This window comes from Chroicocephalus ridibundus, chromosome 9 (assembly GCF_963924245.1).
Source record: "Chroicocephalus ridibundus chromosome 9, bChrRid1.1, whole genome shotgun sequence".
Classification (NCBI taxonomy): Eukaryota; Metazoa; Chordata; class Aves; order Charadriiformes; family Laridae; genus Chroicocephalus; species Chroicocephalus ridibundus.
The window spans coordinates 38,830,959-38,854,663 of NC_086292.1; the positions used below are offsets into that span (position 1 = coordinate 38,830,959).

Below are 23,705 nucleotides of genomic sequence, written 5' to 3' on the forward strand. Positions count from 1 at the left end.
CCGTCTATAAATAAGGACGAAACGGTCTCTTTTTCCATCACTCACTGCGAGTGGGACCTGCTTATAGTGACCCGTATCAGAGCTAATAGCTGGGTTGCAAATTTAATATTGCAAAATGCAGAAGCATAATCATCATCTGTTTGGTTTTTTTTAAAGCATTTATTTGAATTAATATTCCTCGTTGTAGGCCAAAGGGGGACAGAATCTTCTCTCCCATCTTTTCCAAGCGCAAACAAAAAATGGTTGCCAAGTCCTAACTTTGCTTGTAAGGAGGAAGATCGAACCTTCTGTTTTAACAGACTGTCATTTGTTACAGAACCACTCTGGTTTTCTGGATGATGGCCACTACACAGCGTTGTGCGAGCACTCAGTCACCAAAAACTGGTACAGCTTTGATGATGAGCAGGTCACCGCCATCCCAAACTCCTCAGTGCAGACTAACACAGCTTATCTCCTATTCTACACCTCTCAAGGCCTCCCCTGCACCCATTAAAGCTCTGCTAGCTGTGCAAAATGAACAGTGAGTAAGCCAGCAATTAAAACTTATTAACAGCATCAGCCAAGTCCTCTTTCATCAATAAACTAGAGCATTTGCATTACCTGATCAGCTCTTGTGCTCCTTCAGGAAGTAGGTATTAGAGAGGAGAGTTACAGCTTCCGAGCATCTGCTCCATTTGTACAAGGTTTAATGGTTGTTTTCCGTAACAAACCTCATCTATCCCTCAAAAGAACACAAGTGCTGAACGTATAAATGCACTTACCTGAAAATTCCTCTCTCTCTGTTGTTGGTTAAATACATTATGTTGTTTTAAGCTGCCTTTTAGAAACTGGCAGCAGGATACTAAGGTGCAAGCGTACGACCAGACCGCTCCGAAGAGAGCGGGGGAAGAAGTGACCATTCACATTAAAGAAAGAAAAAGGCATTATTCTAGTACCGTCATTTTTGTCCCTCTAGCAGTGCAAATGTGTTTGCGGCTTGTAAGCATCTGGAAAACAATCAATCCTGGTCTTAATTCCATCAGCAAGACACACGCAGGTAGATAAAAGCTCAGAATGTAGGATTTAAGATTTTTGAATGCCAACTTCACCAGAGAGGGAAAACTCACCCAAATCCAGAGCAGGGAAATGCACAAGATGCAACTAAAATAGCTTCTAACCTAATCAGTTCTACACAAAGTAGCATTTTCTTCATCTGAAGAACTGCTAAGCTGTGTGACTGTGATTCAGCCTGTCATTACGTAGAATCCTGACCATTACACAACTAATTGAGAATGAAAACAGCACACCCAAACATACATTTAACAGGATATATTTTTAAATCATTTCTTCATTAAGGTTTTTAATGCATGTGTACATGAAAATTTATATTAAAAAATTAAAAAGGAAAAATCTTGTTTTTTAGAATAACTCTGAAGTGCACAAATATTGACAAAAGCTAACAGAAAAAAAATTACAGCTCTGCTTTTTTATTAAGTAGTGTTGCAATTACCTAGAGCTGGCAAATAAACGCAATCCTCTGAGTTTTAGAGATTCTCACAAAAAGGACAACATTTTATATATACATAGTTCTGATGTGCAAGTATGCAATCAATATGTACACTTACATTCCTAACTGTTTACATCATTCTAGAGTATTCACAGTAGAATCAAGCTTAAGGTTAGAAATGTGAAAAGGCCATAACAGTGAAAGAAAAAAATAAAAATCAAGATATGCCTTGGGATTTTAAGACATTTTAAACTACTTGTTAATAGATTTCAGATGACTAAGCTAGAATTTAATTTTGTAACAGACTAAAAATATAGCTGTTTTTTAAATAAATGGTAATGCAAGTATGCTTTTTAAATGGTTTCACAGATGGCAGTATTACCACAAGCATTATTAATCTGTCTTCTGACTTTTAAGCACTAGTACTGACCAGAAAGAGCTCGCTTGCAGAAAAGCCGCTGCAACCATCCCCGTATCTGTAAGTGACTACATTTGTCATAGCTTTGCATATTTATATGCATTCCCATACCTACTTTACTCTTAGAAGAAGAAAACCAGGTTTTTTAACCCACAGTACTTTATGTGGCCATCTCCACTGCTCGCTGTTCGTAAGAAGTGTAAAAGAGAATATATGCAGCTGAGGATTTCACAGATGATGAGGAGATCTCAGATACTTCATGGTCGTCAAACTTAAACCAACGTTGTTTTGAAGCATTTTTGCAGTAGGCGGTATAGTGTCCTCCATCCAACCCGCCATAATGATTCTGTAAACATAAGAGGAAAAGAATTAATGGTCTCAAAAGCTGCCATTTCTTCCCTGGCTAGGGAAATAAACTAGAATGGGAGATTTTTACTGAATACTGATCATTCTTTTTAAAATACAACTTAATCTGCAACCAGGTAGGCAGCCTGGAAAGCTAGATGAATCACGCTGGTGAACCCAAGTCTTGGCATAAAGACCAGCTGAACTTTGAAATGTGACGTGGTTACTTACTGATACGGAGAACAGATTGTATCTCTTCAAGTTATTCTTTGGACCAATAACATACTGTGAAAGGTCAAGAGTTTCCAATGGGAAATCTACAGAAGTCTGAAGCTTTTGCTTCCATCTTCCATCATAGGAAAATCTAGAGAATTGAAACGCAGTTATCAGTTACAGGTTGTTCACAAGCTGTTTAAGAAAGCTGAGCATGTCTATTTTCCCTGGTTTTTAACCAGGACAAGATCTCATCTTCATCTAATAGAACAGGCATCAGATGAAAATAAAATTCTTGAAACATTACAAGTGGAAATGCATCCGAAGCGCACTCAAATTAAAAATGGTCAGCTATTGCACAGGAACAATCAATCTCCATCAAAGCCTCGTCACTTCATCCTAATTAAATTTTCACCCATCACCGTTTCTCTTACCTTTTCAAATGCACAAGAAGAACAGGTGGTAATTTCCAAATTTCTATTTTTTTCAAAGAATCCCTCCGAGTTTTGCAATGGCTACAGTAAAATCTATTGTTATCAGTGAGCTTTTCCTCTTTGGAGAACAACCTAAGGCATTCCTGAAACAAAACACCAACACAGATTGTGGAGGGCAGGTGTTTATGAAAGTACAGCAAAAATGTTTGTTTCCTATTTGGTCGTTAACCTGCATCAGTTTTCTGCGTGTTACGTTTCACAAAGATGAGGAAAAGTGAGCTAACTCCATGTGTGGAGGTAAATTTTACTGTGTATATTAATTAACTGTAAGTCCTTCGAAATATACGTACAATATTTTGTTTAAAAACACAAAGTATTTATACTATGACCTACAAAAACAAATACTATACGTGTCTTCTCTGCTACTGTGGCTTATATATTTCCATCCTGCTTGTATTTAAAAATTTCTAAGGAATTAACCTTTTTTTTTTTTTTTAAACTATAGAAGAATTAAAAAATAATGAAGACTCAGCTCTGCTCACGTGTCAGGTTAGTGTAAATTAAGCTGGAATATTGACCAGCCCCTTCAACAAGAGGCTGAGCAGAAGCAACATCATAATGAAGTCACAGAGACATGTTTTTACTTGAAGAACCTTCTCTCTCGTGCCAGCATACCTGCAGTGTACATTTACTAGTGGATGCAAGCGGCAATGACAAATACATGAAAGCCTCAAAGGTCCGGGACTTCTTGTGACATGTGAGACACTGCACTGTTGACTTGAACTGGCCTTGAAAGAGTGCCACAATAATGGACTCGTTGAGCTGTTTGTGTTTGTGCCAGGCCAGTTCTGCTGCTCTGAAGTCATCCAGATGATCATTGTTTTCTTCCTTGTATCTTTTCCTGTTGTCAGCCTGGATAACAGAAGTTTAAATACCATAGCCATATATTAACATATGGAAAAAGAGAAAGTCTCATCTCTAGGCAAGCATGCTCTTGAATATTTGCAAGAATATTTAAACATGTCAGTGTAGCCATCCATTTCTTATCTAGTTAGGCTTCTTCCATTACTCCCTTCAGTACCTTATACATTTCAAACTAAATTCCTACTTTAATTCTTGAATTCCTTCTATACAAGGTTCCAGTAACATAATCTTCTTATGAAATACAAGGGTCTCTTTAACATTTATTTCTCTTGATCATTTGACAGATGTGTAATTTGTTACGAGTGCATTGCTTACTTTATTTAGGTCTTCATGCAAGCCGTCCATTAGAAAGAGAAGCAATTCTTGGGAGTCCTGTTGGCTATATCCTGCAAATTGGTCATTAATCTTCCCAATTGTAATTTTAAAGTCTTTTGGACTGATATATTTATACTGTCCTGTCCATAAAGCTTTCATTATTACACCAAACTCTTCAGCCACTTCACCTTTATGTCCCAGGAAATTTGACCTATACAATTAAATAGACCAAAATAAAAAATATAGAGAGGCATTCAAATAACTTTTTTTTTTTTAATATTATTGTTATTAATTTAAGACATTATCTCAAAGTAATTTCTTTAGACCAAGAAAAACTAGCTGTTAGACTGAGTTAAAGTTTTTGTCTACTTTGGGACTGTAATTTGGTTCCATATTCGAGACGGGACTGCTGGAAGGTTCAGCTGTCTTCAGCTTATTTGTAACCTGCCCTTTAAATATTCTGTTTGGTTTAGGACACTAGTGCACTTATATTTATGAAAGTTATAAGCACAAATTAATTAAGACTTTCCAGTAAAACCTATTTTTTCCACACACATGAATTTTGAAAATGTCAAGTCACTTGGAAGTTAGCATTTGTCTCCTACTTAAAAAAAACCCAACCTTAACACCACTAAGTGATTTTTTTTGAATTAACAATTCTAAAGGCAATTTTTTTTTCCCTTCAATTATAAATTAAAGGATGAGAATAAGAGATTGTTACCTGTTAATATCATCTTGATACAAGTTTCTGTTAAAATAATCAGCCAGGTGCGGTGCATTGCACAGACACTGGAGTATGGAATTCATATAGCAGGTGTTCCCTAGATTACGAAGTCCTGTAAGAGCTGGTCCCGATCCCCCAAACACAGGATTAAGATTCCGAATTTGTGACGCAGAGAGTCTTGAAATTTCTGCTTTAGTGTAACAGACTGGCCTGTAAGGAAGAAATTACTTTTTAAGAGACTCAGACTTGACAAGGCTGTGCACATGAGCCAACAGAACCACCCTCCCTCACAGGGAATGAAATATTCTGGCACAAAACGTCACCAAATGCCATCCTTTAAGGTATTCATGACCAGTCCTTGCAATAGCGAGAAATCCATCACTTGTTGTTTTGATTTTTTTTTTAAATTCACAGATGAAGAATTAGCTGTTGATTTAACCCAGTTTAAAAACTGAAAACTCTGCGTTTCACAAGCTGTCAGAAGACTGGCATTTACTGTGTTAACACAAATGCCACAACTTAGAAAGCAGCTACTGTCCAATTACACTGTGACCTCTCTGAAATTCATGTTAATGCATAACAATTACCTTAATTCTCAAAAGATAACTGTCCTATTCATTGGACTTCTAGCAATGAAATTTAAGTCTATCACTCTTGCATCCTTTCAAACCTACTTGGAATATATTAATGAATTTCAGTTGATTAAGCACAAAGAAAGTCCTCCATGCTATCATACTGCATGAGTTCTGGTGTAACTTATCAAACATACTTATTGTCACGATTGACTGCAGGAGTTACAGGGATTCTTTTCTTCTCTTCCTCCTGAATGGCTTGGGTTATATCTGGGGAAGAGTAGGAGCGCTTCAGTTTGGAGTGTTCTCTTTCTCGTTCAACAGTCACCTGTGGCTTGGGTTTATGAGTTGGAGGGGTTGATGGAGGCGTGGATGAAGGAGCCATTTCTGGTGGATACATATGAACAGTATTTGTTGGCGAGTGATAGTAACGAAAGGTTCCAGTGATTGGATCCAGAAACTTGGGGAAAAAAAACAAATCGTTTCAAAACCAAGTAAAAATTCATCATTAACTTACTTACCTATTTTTAAACTACGGTAAGAACAGCGCATGAGTTTTTCAAACATTGAGACATTAACAGTCATGATTGGCTTCAATACTTAATGGATTAAATTTACTGCAAGGCACCACTTTCACCAAAATGCATATTAAACCGCAACTGCTTAATACCCGAAACGGCAGATGAGCTCTCCTAGTTTCATTAAAATGATGTTAAAATTCAGAAAATAACTGTGGAAGTTGAAGAGGGAACAAAAAAAATAAAAATCAAATGATCTAACTTAGAAATGAGACACAATTGAAGTGCGTTACAAAACTGCACAAGGCAACTTGATTAGAACATCAGAATAGAAAGTTACCTTCGCCCAGCCTGCAGGCAGTCCTGGTATTATCCTTCCCATTTCTTCACTTCGCGCTCTCATTAATGGCTCCCGCTGAGACTAATAAATAAACAGAAATGTAAGGTACGTATAGGTACTTATGCAGAGCAGCAAGCTGACTGTGACTCTCCCTATACAGTTACATGATTTAACTTAAAACAGTTGAATAAGAAATCCTTGATTATAGCTGGAAATACAATTTATTGTAATGGTAATATAGTACTACTACTTTGTATCACTCAAGCTAAACAAAACTCATTTGTTGACATGCTCCAGAAAAAACCCTGACAAATCAGTCTCACAAAAGTCTGAATGCTCAATTTCTTTTCCCTAAAGAAGCTACTTTATTAGCAATACGTACTTCTGTTAAACACATACAGATGATATTTGCTCCCTTTCAAAGCAGTGTGCGAAGGACTACGCGTGAGATGACGAACCAGTGTGGAATGCTTGTTAATGCCATCCAAAACATATGGAGATTTCTAGTGAAAGCTTCAAATATTTTTTTCAGATGAATATGACAAATGAAAAAAAGCAAACAAACAGCTGTAAATGTGGCATTGTCTTTTCTTAAGATGGTGACTTTAAAAATTGAAATGAGGTGGAATGTAACATAATAATCATAAAGCATCTGCGCTTGATTGGTTTTCGCTACATACAACACATTGTATTTACTTTAAGTCTGTCAGTATCTTGTTCAGAATCCTCTCTAAGGGGTCCTGGCTTTTGAGCTCCACTCTCTGGTTGTCCTTTAACCCCAGTTTGCTGTAAAAGATTTTGAGAGAAGGCTTTCAATTTTCATCTGGAGTGTCAGTAAAGAATGCTGATAAAGCAAAATAGGGAAAAAAGAGAGTTATATTTTCTTTTTTGGTTGTTAAATGCGCGTGCCACAAAGAAGTGGTTAGAGCAGGTATCTACACATCATGTTTATTCTTCCCAGTCTATACTACAGGCAATTTGCTGGAATAGCCTTGGTGGCTGCATGGTGTACGATGTAAGACAGTCTGCTATGTAGTTTCAAGAGCTCAGAAATAAAGCGCAGAAGTTCCACCTACGCTACTTTTCCCCCCCTAAAAGCTGTGGGTTTTACAATTTGTTTTTAAATGAAAGACGTTTTCCCCTTTTATGCCTCACTGTGACAAAGCCTCTCCATGAAAAAGGCAAACTGTGAAGCCGACATTACGAATTTATTTTATCATGGGCAGTCATTTTGGGATTATGTGAAGTTGCTCTGTCAAGTCAAAAAGCTCAAGCATGACTGTGCTAAGGTTGCCCAGGAAGGTTTATTTTGGCTTCCTTGGGCATCTGCATGACACAAGCATCAAAGTTTGGTCAAGTAACAACTGCAGTTGCAAAGGGAGAGAAAACTATCCTAGTGCATGCTCTTGTTGAACTGGTTTGAAAGACATCTGTCCCATTATTCACTCAGCTTCACAAACGGCTTCTGTTTCACGTTCAGATGATTTTCACAATGTCAGAAAATTTGCAATTTTTTCCAAGAATCTGAGGAAAGAAGGAACTGTGACCCCCGCCAAAGAGTTGGAATTGGACTGTTCTCAGTTAAAAATACTAGATTAGGGTATTGCTTCGCTTCCTATGCCAGTCAACAAAATCCTGTTATATCAGCATTTAATCAGCTGGAGGCACTAAAGAGTTTGTTATGATAATATAATTCTGTCACTATTGTGTGTTACTACAGTATAATATACTATTGGATATTATACTGGGCTGGTATTAAGAAACAAAATGGCTCTATTTTTGAAATAGAGGATTGCAGCCTATGAACCGTCTCTTCTAGCTCCATGTCAGTGGGAAACTTTATTATCCTATAGAGATTCCATGCTACCCACTTACAAGCAAGAATCCAGGCTGTCTTGCAAAAAAAAAAAAAAAAAAATTAACAAAAAAATTAACTATTTGTGTCTTGGTTTTAGCTTTCTCTTCTACCTCTATGTAAAAATGGTCTCAATAAAAATCCAATGTATTTAAAATTTCTAGATTGATACTAGAGTATGCACTGACAAATCATCCTGAATAATTACTCCACATTTGGTGATGATTTCCTCTTTTCCACTAACCTTGCCTGGAACAGTCACAAAGGTCTGAGATGTGTCACCCAGTGCACGCCTCTGCGTTTCCGGTGTTCGAGTTCCCTTTTCTCTTTCTTCCACAGATACTCTGTCAATCTCAATCCTTTTTGCACCGGTGCTTTCTAGTTCATTTTTATTTTGCTTTTTTGCTTCTATTCCTTCTTTGCGTGCTCTGTCTTGTTCCTTTTGCTCCTGATCTCTTTTGATTTGCTCATCCCTCTCCTTCTGTTCTCTGTCCTCTTTGGATTGCTGTAGCTTTTCTTTGTGTTCCTTTTCTTTCTGTTCTTCTTTTGCTTTTTGTTCTTCTTGTTCTTTTTCTCGCTTGAGTTTCTCTTTCTGTTCTTCTTGTTGCCTCTCCCGAAGTTCTTTTTCCCGTCTGTTTTTCTCTAATAGGGCAGCAGTTTCTGCATGTACCCGACTTTTTTCTTCTTCTGTCAGAATGCTCTTTGTATCACATAACGGCTTTGTGGACCGGTCTGGAACTATTCGTCCATTCTCAACAGGCTGGCTGTCACTGACTGTACTTTCAGGTTTTGGTCTGTTATCATCAGGGATTTTTAGTGAAGGCTTTTTAGTACGATCAACCTGTAACACAAAGTGTAGAACAATTCACTTTAGCTATTACTGCTCTGTTAGCTAAGCTTCTTCTAAGTGAGATTTATAAAGAGAATAAAGATTATATAAAGTCAACTTCCACCAGAGAGATAGGGAACTTTCAACGTCATTAAATCTGGTCATTCAAATTGCTTGTTAGTAAAATTAGGTATTCACTTAACTTCCAGAAGTGAGTTAAGAATCAACAAGCCCTACAGAACCATAAGGACAGCATTAAGCACTGATTACTACAACTCTCTATTTTCAAGCTTTCTAAGGTGAACGTTTTAGGGCAATCAGGAAGCCTAATCTGGGCTTGGCTTTCTCAGTCATGTGATGGAGCATGTGATTAAGGCAGCCCTGCTTGATGGGAAGAGGTATTTAAGAATGGCTTATGCTTGGATCTAGAAGAGTCAAGTTGGTTTTGATGCTCAAGTAGAAATTCTAAAGAAATAAAAGCTAGTCTAGTACTGGGAAAAACAGAAATAATGTTTAGGGTTCCTTAGCTGAAATTTGTATTAAAGGCAGCATCTAGAAGGGTGAAAGTGAAAACTTTCACTTTAGCCTTATCTCATGACGAAAATATTATTTTAGCGTGAGAACGTGTCTTCAGAAAGTTTTAACCCCATGAAAGAAACAAACCCCTATACTTTTGCTACTGGGCCAAGAGTGACAAGCCACTTAAATGTTTTGTTATTTGAAGGAAAATACAGTCGCTGGAAAGCAGACCTCTGGAACAGTCAAGGTAAGCCATGGCTTAACTACCCTCCCCATATTTCATCATATGTATGTTTTGAGTAGAAAAGCTGGCTTATAGACTTTCTGAATTAATCATCAGTTGCTGACCTTCAATTTCTCAGGTGCTCATATAAAAATATTAATTAAAAGCTCTGCAATTATGTTAAGTATATTCAGTTTCATATGGTTCTGTAGATAGTTACTATGGCTTCACAGACCACTGATAGTCTCTGTACCAATATACAAGCTTAAACAAATCCTGAGTATGTTTCCTTGTGGATTTAGGCTTCTAAATGGTGGTGGGTCTCTTACTTACTCTGAAAAAAAACAACGCAGCTTACCTCAGGGATACTTCTTGTAATCGATACTGGATTAACTACAATTGAACTGTCAGGTTTTGGAACAGCAGCGTCCTGTACGTTTGGTCTGTTAAGTGATTTTAGTCTCTCTTCCAAATTATCTCCTGTTTCTTCATTTTCAATTGCTTCTGTTGGAGATGGCTTTACAGCAACAACAGGTGGAAGAGGAGCTGGCTCTTCCAGAGATGGATATGTAAAATCCACTTTAGGAGGGGGGAAGAGGAGGGAAGCATGAGAGAGCTCATAAAACAAAAACACAAAAGCAAAATAACCCTCACGTTCCACCCCAAAATTTAGATTTAGCCAGAACAAGGCTATCCCAAAACATACTTGAATGAATTAAAGATACATCCAGTAATTCTAAACACTTGAGGGAAGGGGCGTTCATCCTTTATACTTACAAGAAACAGTCACTGCTTCACTCCTGCTATGCTGGGGTGGAGTTACTTTAGCATTTGTTGTATACTGGGGAAAACAAAGGAGCCAGTTTTCATAACCTCCTTCTAGAATTAAAGGTTCATTCTGCAGTATAGTTTTGCTTTCCCACTGTAAGAAAAAAAATTGAAATTAAATGATTTAAAAATAGAAAAGAAACTTTTACGTCTTAACAGTGGTGTTGAAAGTTCCGTGTTTAGTCATTACATTGAGACAGGTTATTTTTGAGATTTTAAAATACGAACTAAACAGGCTGCAAAAACACTTTGGTGAAAAGGGATCCTCTTTGTGTTTGGAGAATACCCAACAGAGTTAGGTTCCTGGCTGTATCTACAGCAGGGTCTGGTACTTCAGTAATGATCCTCCATGAAGAAAAATATTTTTATTATAATATTTGTTTCTGTGTCTTATCTGGTAAGTTTGCTGAGTTATTAGGGGCATTGGCTTTAGAAAGCATAACATTAACTTTCTGAAAAATGCTTGAGAGTCCAGGCTCCAGACTGCCCTCCCCCTGAGGTTGCAGACTCACAGAATGGTTTGGCTTGGAAGGGACCTTAAAAACCATCTAGTTTCCACCCCCTGCCCTGGGCAGGGACACCTCCCGCTCGACCAGGTTGCTCCAAGCCCCATCCAACCTGGCCTTGAACACCTCCAGGGATGGGGCATCCACAGCTTCTCTGGGCAACCTGTGCCAGTGTCTCACCAACCTCACAGTAACCAATTTCTTCCTAGTTAATTCCTCATTAAGTCTTCCATATACTTTGTAATTATAGATGCTCCGAGACCTTCTTATTTAATGAGATGAATTAACAGAAAACATGAAAATTGCCAACCTTAAAAAGCGCATCTTTCAGGCTCTGAAGAGTTGTTCCTAGTTTTAAGTCTTCAGCAGAACTAAACCAGTCTAGCAGTATAACGTAATCAAAGTGTCCCCTCCTCTTCCATGGATCTCTGGAATCCTCTGGAAGTCTAGCTTCGATCCAACTAGCAGTAACTCTGAAATGTATTAACATATATTTAACAACAAACACACAAGTAACACTTCGTCCAACGATATCCAAGCACATAAATGTATATGGATTACATAAAATAAATATGCTCTGGCTTGAAATAAGTACATGCAAGAACAGAACTCTCCAGACTCATCTCACCCACTTGTATGTACCAAGGATTCTGAAACGAAGTGTACAAGCTTTAAAAGCATATAATTCTCTTCAGTCAATTTATAAAATCATAAAAAGAAGCATTTCCACTATCATTTAACATCATTTCATACCCAGGACTGATAGCTTCTTCTGGAACGCTGACAGATCTTGGAATACAGGATTCCTGATAATCCTTCAATCTTCGAGCATCCATAATAATCAATTCAATATTTTTGTCCGACATCATTGCAAACAGTTTCTCAGCTGTGACTGCTCCTTAAAATTAGATGTATTAGATGAAATTAGAAGCTATTAGATGTAAAAAGCTACGTTATAAACGGAGGTAGCTATGATCACATCTGACTGGTGCAATCAAGAATGCAGACAGATGAAACAGAAGAGAAAAGTCCCATAAAGTCATGAAAGTGAGATGCTATAGAATAAATGCATTGGAACTTTTGTTCCCACTACTGTAGTGATTAGCACCTCATCTGCTTGCTGAATTAGACAATACTGAACACTTCAGTAATAAACTAGTTTAACTTTTTGTGGTCTCATTGAAATCAAGCTATAAAGGCAAGCATTTGTAAACTACATGCTGCAGATGTTCCTCTTCAGTTAAGAACTCTAGAGAACGCTTTCACGTATTTATTACAGGAACAAAAACCAGAAGGTTGGGAGGGGAAAGGAAAATGTCTTATTTAACTGACCTATTTCAGCCTTGCTTAGATTTTTTCTTATCATTTGAGGAGACATTTTTCTTTCTAATTTAACCACTTTAGGGCTAGTTCAGTTTTAGTTATTAAACTGTTGGAAGACTAAGTACAGCTTTCCAAATTCAAGAGAAGCAATGAAGGCTGCAATACAGAGCGCAATTAATTACTAAATCACTGTTACTGAAATGCAGAATACTAGAATTTCATCAAAATACTCTGGGAAATAACTCCTTAAAAGAATTGCAACTGCTTAGGTGACAGGTGCATAGTCATATGTAGACATTTTTCACATCTATGAACATTGCATCTCTTACCACTCAGACTGTCAGACGGATCCTTTCTTTCCAGTGAATGCTTCCTCTCACCATTAATCTGTGTTGTAAGGAAAAAAAAAAAAAAACAAACACAAAACCCAAAACAAAAAAAAGAGGAAACGTTAGTTTAATATCTAATATTCAGAACCAAGGTGGCGAACACTGACTGTCACAGAGCTTGAAGGAAACTGGTCAGTCTGTAAGCCACAGGAAGAAACATAGAAAAAGGAAACTTCTAAAGATGTATTGACCAATGTATTAAAAACATGCCAAGGTTGCTGCCCTACCTAGACAGAAACCAGTTAAAAAGGCAGTACAGCCTACGACAGAATCATTTGCTTGATGACATTTGTGAATTATTTGCAAAGAAATTAATTTCTTTCCACAGTATTGCTGAAAAGTCGTCTCTCTCCTAAAGAGAAAACATGTTATCCATAACATCAGCTTATTACAATTACTGTGGGTTTCTTACACTAGCTAGTTCTATTATAAAATAGAATTTCACTTTACAAAAAAAACCTAGTCTATCTTATGCAAGGCTTACAGGTTGGTAGGACTCAACATCTTCCAAAGAAATGTCAAAGAAGGGTTATGGGGAATGTAAGCTGTTTTTAAAAAAAACATGATTCTGAACTGGAAATAGCTACTAGTAGAGATCAAGAACTACACATTTAGATTGAATTACAGAGTTTGTAAATGTCTTTGGTTACCCTTTGGCTTTTTCCTTTGGAATCCACAGCACTTTCTGAGGAGTTTTTGGCTGAACTCTTTCCATCATCTTTTGGTTCTTGCTTTTTCTGCAGCTCTTGTCTGTCTCTCTCTTCAAGTTTTTTACGAACTTCAGCTTCCTCATATCTATTGGCGGGGGAAAAAAAAAGCGCCTTTTTCTTTTTTCAATATTGTGTTATTGGCTAGCCTTGGATAATTAACATCAGAATCATCAAGTCTCCATGAGGGGGGACAAAAAAAAGTATTTAAAGTTTAAAAAAAAAAAGTTCAAGTATTGACAACTGTTGTATTTCCAACAAACCCTATTTTCTTCTATGGCTTACTTCTCCTGCTCTTCAGTTGGTTTTCTTATTCTTAAATTCTGTTTTGGGTCCTATTTCGTAGCCACTGCTCTTAAGGTTAACTAATTTATTTTTTCTCTAAATCTGGAGTCATGCTTAGCTGTGGTGTCACTGAGTATAATAGGTTTTTCATTTCATGGAGGAAAGAGTAAGTGTTGGTGACTTACAGGTAAAGTTCAATATATAACAGTCATCCTAGGTATTCTATTTGGTTTTGCAACAGAGCTAACAATAACAGGGATAAGTTAGCTTAGTTGTCTAAATTTCCTTTTTCTGAGAAGTCAGATCAGAACTACCTATATGGTAGCAGTAGCCAATGCAAGAATCACGTATACTCGAGAGCTTTGGTGGACCTAGGTCTTGCATACAGCTGTCCTTTTCATAAAGTCTTAGACTAAAATGAACCTCCCAGCCCTTCGCCATTCTAAGGACAATCACAATATTGTAAGCCGGTGGCCTCCAAAGGACAGCTTTTAGATCACCAATTTTTTTAGATGCAGGTTTGTATACCTACACCACTGTTAAACAGCATTCTATTATATTTAATATATCTGACAAGCTTAAGTGTTACCAGTGATCCATAAAAAAAAATAAAATGTTTTGAGCTAACAATTTTGATGACTGAACCAAGCAGTGAAACATGAACATTACACTGTATTAGTAATTGCTCATTTTAATCAGATGTTGCCTAATCAGGATTAAAGTGATGACAACAGTACAGCTGCATTTCATATCAAGAGTACTATGTTAATAAACTAGATCATTAAATCAAATTCTGCCTCAAAGTTTACTCCATTAATTGGCCACTAATAGGAAGAAGGCTGCAGGTCTGCAATTTTATTCTTTTAAACAGGCTTCTTGATTTGGCAAAGGCATCACAAGTTAGAACAAAGCATTTTGTCCTCATTTGGAGTTAACTGCACTAAAGCATACTTCAGATTTTAATTTAATTCAGTCAATATGGAATATTTACCCATTATTTTCCCATTTACACCTCTTAAGCACATAGGTCATTCATGTAGGTATTCCTGCTCCTATACAATTGATGTTTCAGCAGCTCCATTTTCAGTTAACATTTAAACTATTTGCTGGCCTACTGCCTCAAGAAGAAATTATGCAAATCACTTCCCTGAAACCACTCCTGTAGTTACACAGGAGTCATGTTTCATTTGTATTCCCTTCAGATATATGTATGTTTTCCCCAGAGTAGCTGAAAGTTATTAGTTGTGTCAACTTCCAAAACTCTGTTGCTTTCATAAAAAGCCACAAGTTACTAAACAATGTCTCTAAATAGTTTTGGTTTTCTATAACTCTGTTGGTGTTTACTCTTACAGTGAATTCGTAGCTCTGTTGAATTGTAAGACTCTTAACTAAAACTAAGGAAAAACCTAAAGATTGTTTCATGCATAGTGTCATGAGACATCTTTGGAACGCCTCCTTTCATATAGATGTAACTACATTCTTAATTCCTTGTTCACTTACGCTAACTTTAAGGATCCTTTGAAGGGTGCTTTCCCAGTAATACTGGGGGTGTGTGGGAAATGTGCCTAGCTGAAGGGAAAGAGTTAAAAGGGTGAGGTGAGAAAAATAGTTGCTAAGGATGGGAGAAGCACACAGAGCTGGAAGCAAGACATACTGCGCTAAATATCACCTAAAGATAGATTCTACCTTACAGCTGCTTACCACCAGTTTCATGGCTTACGGCACAAAGACCTGTAACTTGAAGTTGTAAAGGAGCTACTCAAACCCCCCTTAGCATCAGCTCAGGTACATAATGGCAAACCCATGGATTTCCATATATGTGTCTGCACATGGCAGAGGTACAGAAAAGGTGTAGCAGCTAGCTAAAGAATCAAAAATGTGTTTTGTTAGTGTAAACTAAACCCACACTCAGAGAGCTTTTTAACATACATAAATATTAGGAACATTCATTAGTATATTTGGCTTCAGATGACCTTATGATGAAAAGGGTAAGGATGAAATGGCTCTTGATCATCTCTAGTGTATATATAGTTTATATCTTGTGGTTTCTTATTATTAGTCATTAAACAAAAATAGGAGGCAATATCAACAAATCATAGTTACCAAGAATTAAGAGATAACGTATACAGTGGCAAGTTGTTGGGACTATGTGATGACAAAAATGATCTCTAATAACAAACTTTTGTGGCTAAACAGTTTAAGCTCTCAAGACTTTCAGGTATCTAAGGTCTACTCAAGTGCAATCCCTTACTACTAAATAGCATGAAAACCTGCAACTGCACATGTACAGGCTTCAGGTGTAATAAACAATATCCTATCTATTTACCGTATTCACGTACCTGAGTTTAAGGCTGTCTGAGAGTCTTTCAGCTTCTTCAATAGCTTTTTTTAAATTTGTAGGTCCAAGAATTGAATGAAAATAATCCTAAAATTACAAGCATCACCCCATATATTAATCGTACAGCTTAATAATGCCTACTTCTGTGCATATCAAGAACTGCTAATGTACAGAGAATTGGTACTATAATGATATTAATGCCAATGAAAGGAACTGTTTTGAATCAAAATATTTTCCTCTCAAACATAAGTTTATAAGTAAAATGTTCTATAGCACTAATAAATAAAGGCTAGGCAAGGCAACTGCACCAAAAGAAGTCTGAATGGGAAAGATGACAGGAATAAATACCTTTCCCTGAAAAAATATTCACAGATCTGACAATTTACATACCTTATACATATTAAAAGCAAACTGTAAAAGCAATTAACAATAGACTTGTCAAAAATAGGAAGGAAAAAAATCATCATAAGTGAGACAGTTTACTTAATACCAGTGTAATCCTTTGAACGTGCATTAGTGTAATTCTCTGTACTTCTAATACTTCTACCAGTGCAGAAGAGGTCACTCAGAAAGTTTTTATACCTGTTGCTGCTTAAAATCAGGTCTCTTTTTAATAAAGTTATAAACAGTCACATATTTCATATATAGGATGTAAGCTTTTTCTTCATCTCGGTCCAATCTGCTTTCCTCCGCCGCCTTGAAAATCTTAAGGGCACTCTGCACATAACTGAAATCAAAGAAGAGGAGTAAAGCACATGATTGTTGACTTGTTCCCAAACACCTTTTCATTACAAGATGCCATTTTTAGTGTTCATGGCCTCTGCCCATATATTAAGTGTTTGCTTTTACCATCTTACTATAAGGCTTTAATTAAATATGAATTACAGTCACAGTCCTCCAAATAATGTTTCTCTTTGCAAGTTTGTTTACGAGCCTTATTTAAAATATTCCCTAATTAAACAGCATACTGAGATGGGGAAAAAAAGTACTTTTCCCTTCTAAAAATATTTTTTTTGGAGGAAAAACAAATTCATAGTAAGACAAAATCAAACTGTTGTCCAAAAATGCTAGAGGCAAAATATCTTCTATTCACACATTTGCTAAACTTTTTATCATTTTTGAGAATTTGCATCTATGTAATCTTTTCGCAACGTATGAAATTTTCAAGGGCTTCGTGCTCTGTCCAAGTCGTGTTTTGGCAGTATGTGAGGTTACCTGCTGTAGGCAGCAAGCATATCCAACGTGATAGTTGACAGACCTAGACAGAAGACTATCGAAGATTTTATACCTAACAGAAATAACTGAGGAAATTTAGATCCATGACATAGTTGTTCTGGAATTTGCTCAGCAGAGTAGCACTAATACTCCTGATATTAATCCAAAATAAATTAAAATATATATACCTCTTTGTACTCGTCTTTTCAGGTTTTATTTCTGTCTTCTTGTTGAGATCTTTCAATGAAGTACAGAGATACAGCTCCTTAGGTACAGATGCCACAGCAGGCATGTTAATGTTGTTACTTATGTCCCTTCTAGGATGGTACAGCTTCTTAGAAGTCTCTATCAATATTTTTCTAGGGGAGGAGAAAAAAGTAGGGAAAGTCCAATTAGATTCCAGTGACTTCTAATGCAGTTATAGTTATCTGTATGGGGTTATTACCTAAACTATCTCACTTTATGTGAATTAGCACTAGTATAAAACTATCTGGAACTTATGCAGTTAAAGTTTAAGCTATAATGAAAAATTCTAAATGTAATCTAACTGTAGGTAATGAATTGGGACTCTAGTATGTGATCTGGTCCTCTACAATCTGGCAAAATGTTATTATAATACTACAGCATCAGTACTTATCAGTACACTTGTCTTTGATATTATTCTATATTACTATTATTAAAACATAATTACTTACATAGAAAGATGCATATATTTAAAGAAAAAAGGAAAAAAATCTGTCACTTATTCTGGGCAATTATTTGTAATACAAGCATAAAAGGAAAAAAGTATTTCCAGAAGTCAAAGAAAACTTGTTTGCCAGAAGCTGAAGAATAATGTAGCTGCTTAAACTGCACCTACTTAAATGTTAATTATCCGTAAGGGACCTCTGGTATCAATTCTAAGTATTACTGATGCAAACACAGTGGCTGAAAATTAACAGTATAAATTAATCCTTACAAAGTGACAGAATTACTTGAAACCACTCTAGCTGATTTATCAAGAACGTTAGCGACATGTTGCTAACAGAAGAAAATAATAAGAAAAGAAATTATGACTTAAGAATGTTCAAAATCATCATATCCAGCAAACTTATTCAACTATAACACCAGTAAGTATTATGAAAAATTAGCTGACTTCTCTGTACTCTGAAAGTAGTACCGGATAATTATTTTATCACTACCTTAGCACATACCTCTGCAAATACACACCACACCCATAGAAATGTGACTTATAATGTCTTGGTAAGACACAAGCTGAGAAAAGGAAGGTTACTACTGTTAAAATTGACTTGAAATTTCTTGGACATGCTGTAGGTCTTAAAACTCCTAGATGTCATTGTCTTTCTGCGTTCGTTTGGAAGTGCTCTGCAGGTAGCCATGAAATAGTTAAGCAGAGTTTGGCCAGAAAGGACTATTACATCAGCTCATCTAACATTCTGCACAGAGCAGTCCATTAAGTCTCATACAGATAGTCTAACCAGAAATCTTTGAATCTGATACGCGGTAAGCTATTTTAGCCCTTGGGGGTGGCAGGGGAGGAATTAAGCTCCCTCTCAGGTGGTGAGATGTAAAGGTGCTAGCAATACTCAAGAAATTAACGCGAGCTAATACAAAGAAAGATGCTCAAATGATCCCAACAAATTTCCTAGTAGTGAAAACCCATGTGGCCTTTAACGGGATGAAGGCAGGGCATTCCCCTTCCACCCTCAAGGTGATGATCAGCGTGACAAGTGTGACCAAAAAACCATCAGCCAGTGACCTCAGAGGGAGGTTTCACAGAAGTGAATTGATCTGTAGCTGACTGACACCAAGTGAGGTGGTCCTGATTTCCCTCCTGGTCTGGCACTTGTCCAACCTCTTACTGATCCCGTTGAGCTTGCTGAAGAGGCAGAATGGCTACGCATCTCGTGCAAGGCAAGCAGTTGGCATGTGCAGCCAAGAACGAGAAGCTGGGATGTGATCGTCATCTCTTCCCATGGCACATAGCTGTTATTCTTTGAAGTATCACTGTGTATATAGTATCGCTAGGCTGACTGTTCTTGGTCTAGGAATTGGTTATCAACTAAAGATACCAAGTTCTTTAGTCTAAGGTCTGGCATGCCAAGGTCAGACTAAACAATATCCAGTTAGGTAACTTACTGCTTAAACACAGATGCTGTACTTGCTTATTGTCCAATTCCATAGCAACTTTTCAAAGTTGATAAACTTTGCTAAAATCCTTCCTTAGTAGACTGATTTTTGGATAGTTCTAGGAAGTACATAATAAAGTCCACAAATACTAATTTTAATACATAAAATTAATAATAAATCCCATACCCCACTCGTCTTTAAACATTGTCTTCCCCATATAAGGTGTCTTATGTTCGACTTTAATTTTCAGGGAGATATTTGGATGCTGAAAACAAGGCAGTAAACCTATTAGAAGAATTGCATTCAGTTGAAACAAAACACAGACACACCTCCTGCCCCAAAGTAAAGGGCCTTTCCAATCTAAAAGCTTATTTGCCTAAAACAAAGACATACTTTTTACAGCCTCATAGAATTAGAAAGAAAAGCTTCACTCTTATTAAGATTTTAGCATTGCTTGCCTAATCCTACCTTCAGAGCCTGTCTTTACCTGGCTTTTTTTCTTTTTTCGCCTTGGAACTGTAAATAGACTTTTTCTTTGAAGATAAGTCCTTTCCAAATATATCTTCAATGTTTGCTCTGTTATGTAACCAGTATTTTCTTAATCTTAAGTGGCAGCATTTGGCTGTGTTCTGACAGAATATTGTAACTAAATATGTCATCCAAAAAGGATATGAATATAACATTATTGTGTATGTGTGTGTGAGGAAAAAAACCCCAAGATTGTGTGGAAAATGAACCACTTAATGGAAGGCAAAAGATGCTTGTAAATTCTCAAGTGCTGCTGACACACCTTGATACGAGCTGTTCATCTGGAACTTCATCTATACAAATGTAGAACCAGTGGATAACATTTTGGCCGAGAACAAAAATTGGCTTTCTGCCTCTTTCTGCTATGGTCCGGAAGTTATAACTGCAGGTCTTTAAATTGCCAGAGAAGTTAAATACTGAACTTACTTTTATTTCCTGATCTGAATAAATGTATATACCTTTTTCAAAACATGAGCTACTAACCACAATATCTGATGAACGAGGTATTACTCTTTGACCTCTCACAGCACCATAATTCATACAATATTCTGCAGTAACATGAGTAAGGGTGGATTAGGAATAACATTTTCTGAAAAAAAAGAATAAAAAATTCTTAACAGCCTATTTATCAGTATTACATACTGCATATATCATAAGTTAATGTGAGATTTCAGTTGCAGTTTTTAATTCATTCTTCTATACAGAACTTTAACTATGGAAGTATAACTATCATTTTCAGTTTTATGCGGCAAAAATTCCCTAACTATAACCTACAGGCTGACCACTAGTTGCCAGTGGACTGCTCAGAGTCTTGGCTCAGAGGAACCCTTAAAGCTCTGTAAGCCTCTACTAAATTTCAAAATGTGCTTGTAACTTGATTTTACGTTATACTCAAGTGAATCAGGCTTTGAGAAGACACCGATTTCAGAATCCAAATCGGCTCCTTCATATATAAACATAACCAGCTGATTTTTGAACGTAAATTTTTGCAGCTATCTGATTCCTAACTGACCTGGTCTCAATGGTTCCTCCAGCAAAATAAGTTGCACAAATAAAGACATTCAGGAGTAGTTAACATACAGTAGTGAAATGCATGGAGCTACTGCATGTTCTGCATGAGGCCTGTATTTGTTTCCACTAGAGGAGCTGCAATGAACTGTACCTTCTTATCAGACCCACATCCATTTTATCAGGATAAACTCTTGCTGCTGCAGGCTGTATTGACTAGATTACGCTCACTTTTGCCAAGCATTCCATTTCCCTCTACGCTTATAATCACCATATCAATACAACGGCAACAGAGGCCTCGATAGCCTTCCAATTATATACATGGATCTTTCCTACACCTCTAAAGAAGAGAAGAGTCTTCTTTCCCAGCACGGAAATACAAGTGGATCATAAAACCATAAATACAAGGGACTGAAAAAGCTGTAACAGCTAAATTTAGTATTAGTCAACCCTGTGAGGAAGAAGAAACAACCCATTTCAGGTTTGCCAGCTTTTTTCTTAAACATTAGGATCAAACTCAAAAACCGTGGATCTGTTCTGCCCCAGCTGAAGTATTATCTCAGGCTCCTTTTTCATACTTAAGAGTGCTGAAAACCAGGCCAATATCCCCAAAACATAAGGGAAGTCATGCTTGGACGCTTATAGGCATTTAAGACACTTAGAATGGATAGTTTTACACTGACAGAGAAACATACCTGTTGGTAACAGGTTTTTCGACATAGACATCTAGTTATCAAGCCTGTTTTACTAAGGATATGAGTAAGCTTTAAGTGGAATGACCACAGCAAGAACAACGCACAGAAGCAGTTATATTGCAAGCAGCATACACTAACACGATCTGAAATAAACTGACATGCTAAGTACTGTGCATCACCAATTCAGGTATGCAATGAAGTATTATTCACCTACTTATTTTTGTCTCTAAGAGTTGACCAAATGAGAAATAGGTTTCTCGTGAGCGTTAAGCTCCTCAGTTCTCTTGGAGTTAAGTTTTGCTGTCTGTACTCTGTACTCAAGGAGGCTGTAGAGAGGTGGGGTCTCTTCTCCCAAGTAACAGGTGATAGGTCAAGAGGAAATGGCCTCAAGTTGCACAAGGGGAGGTTTAGATTGGATATTCGGAAAAAATTTTACACTGAAAAGGTTATTAAGCATTGGAACAGGCTGCCTAGGGAAGTGGTTGAGGCACCACCCCTGGAGGTATTTAAAAGGCGTGTAGACATAGAGCTCAGAGATATAGTTTAGTGATGGTTTTTGTCAGAGTTAGGTTGATGGTTGGACTAGATGATCTGGAAGGTCCCTTCCAACCTAGGCAATTCATTGATTCTAAGATTATCAGTATCAGTTAGAGATACAGTATTTTAACATGACTGAACTATATGCTCAATAAGTATATTTATCTCTGTGAGCTCTCTAGCTTTCTTTCAGGCCTTGGTGCTGTAACTTAATGTGCGCAGGCTGATGATAACCATTGGGACTTCTTATTATCAAGGCCATTATGGTCATACAGAGTGCCCAAACTGTCATTGTTTTGGTGGGTGCCACCAATCGCTGTAGCAGTAACATGTCATGGGGTCTGTCTTTGGCCACGCACCATGGTGAGACTACCTGCACCACCAAGCTTGGGAACGGCTCGTTCTGCACACTGAGAAAATCCCTTCTGACAGTTCACTCATCCATCAGTTTAACTCATAACGATGGGGAGGGAAGACACTACAAAGTTAAGTTGCTTAAAAGAAAAAAGAAGTTGGATTTTATACCGGAAGTTTGAAAGTTATTCGAAGTAAGAGTTATTCAAAGACCGCAAACAGCTTCACTTATTTAGATAAACGAAAATCTGCAAAGGTATGCAAACAGTATAGGTGATAAGAAGCCGGGGAAGTGACACAGAGGCTGAAAACTCCTCCAAGTTTATAACGGGGCAGTTAAAAGCCCGGTGCGGGCGGGTGGGGGCCCGGGACGCCGCCGGTGCGGGCCCGGCCGGGCTGTGGCAGTCTCCATGACAGCGCAGCCCGCCGCCCGCCCGCTCCGGCCGGGGGAGTGCGCTCTGGGAAGTGCTGCTCCCCTGCCATCTTCCTCCGGACGCTCCCGGGCACCGGGGCGGCTTCCCCCGACCCCGCGGCCGCCTCACCCCGGCCGGGCTGCGGCTGGGGCGGCCTGTCCAAGGTCACACCGCCGGCAGCGGGGCGCAGGGCTGCCCGCTCCAAGCCGGGCCAGGCCAGGCCCGATTCTCCTCCCGGCGCAGCCCAGCCCGCTTCCCCCCGCCCTCCGCATCCGCTTGAGGGCCGCCTCCCGCCCCCGGCACGGCGGGCCCGGGCCCGGGCCCGGGGCTCCCCTCCAAGGGCGCCCGCCCCCTCCCGACGCGGCCGGAGGAGGGCGTGAGGCGAGTCCGCCCGCCCTGCAGGCCTCGCTCCCCTCGGCGGCCCGGGGATCGCCTCCGGCCATCGCGGCGGGCCCGGCTGCGTACTCACCGCCGCGGGGACTCGCTGCCTCAGCCCGCCGGCCCGGGGCAGGCCCATGTCCGAGCGCGGCTGCCCAGGAGACGCTACGCGACCATGGCTGCTGAGGCGGAACTCGGCGGTGTTCCTCCCTCCCTCCCGGGCCTCCGCTCCCCCGCGGGGGCGGGGACTCTCGGCGGCCCTATCCGGGCGGCGGGGCCGGGCTCGGGCGGCGGGGGGACGCGGCGGGAGGCTGGCGGCCAGCCGCTGGCCTGCGGGGTGCGGCGGGGCGGGGCCC

The 23,705-nt window shown here is 38.6% G+C and overlaps 1 protein-coding gene across 4 annotated transcripts; it reads right to left on the reverse strand.

Moving 5' to 3' along the window:
• Positions 1-1,293: 1,293 nt before the first annotated feature.
• On the reverse strand, positions 1,294-23,585 carry USP8 (ubiquitin specific peptidase 8). Of its 4 annotated transcripts, none has more exons than XM_063346016.1 (21): positions 23,441-23,573; positions 20,448-20,553; positions 17,495-17,665; positions 16,674-16,818; positions 16,093-16,178; positions 13,412-13,556; positions 12,702-12,759; positions 11,803-11,947; positions 11,360-11,522; positions 10,493-10,637; positions 10,074-10,294; positions 8,389-8,985; positions 6,986-7,075; positions 6,290-6,370; positions 5,629-5,891; positions 4,857-5,069; positions 4,136-4,346; positions 3,572-3,808; positions 2,897-3,039; positions 2,481-2,613; positions 1,294-2,250 (listed from the first exon to the last, which is right to left on the reverse strand). In XM_063346016.1, the coding sequence occupies exons 3-21, from the start codon at positions 17,596-17,598 to the stop codon at positions 2,065-2,067; spliced, it is 3,366 nt and encodes a 1,121-aa protein (XP_063202086.1). In that variant the 5' UTR covers positions 17,599-17,665; positions 20,448-20,553; positions 23,441-23,573; the 3' UTR covers positions 1,294-2,064. The 4 variants fall into 4 exon arrangements, with proteins under 4 accessions (XP_063202086.1, XP_063202087.1, XP_063202085.1 ...); XM_063346017.1 differs by lacking the exon at positions 20,448-20,553 and adding an exon at positions 19,623-19,701 and having other exon boundaries at positions 23,441-23,562; XM_063346015.1 differs by lacking the exon at positions 20,448-20,553 and having other exon boundaries at positions 23,441-23,585.
• Between the last annotated feature and the right edge of the window lie 120 nt (positions 23,586-23,705).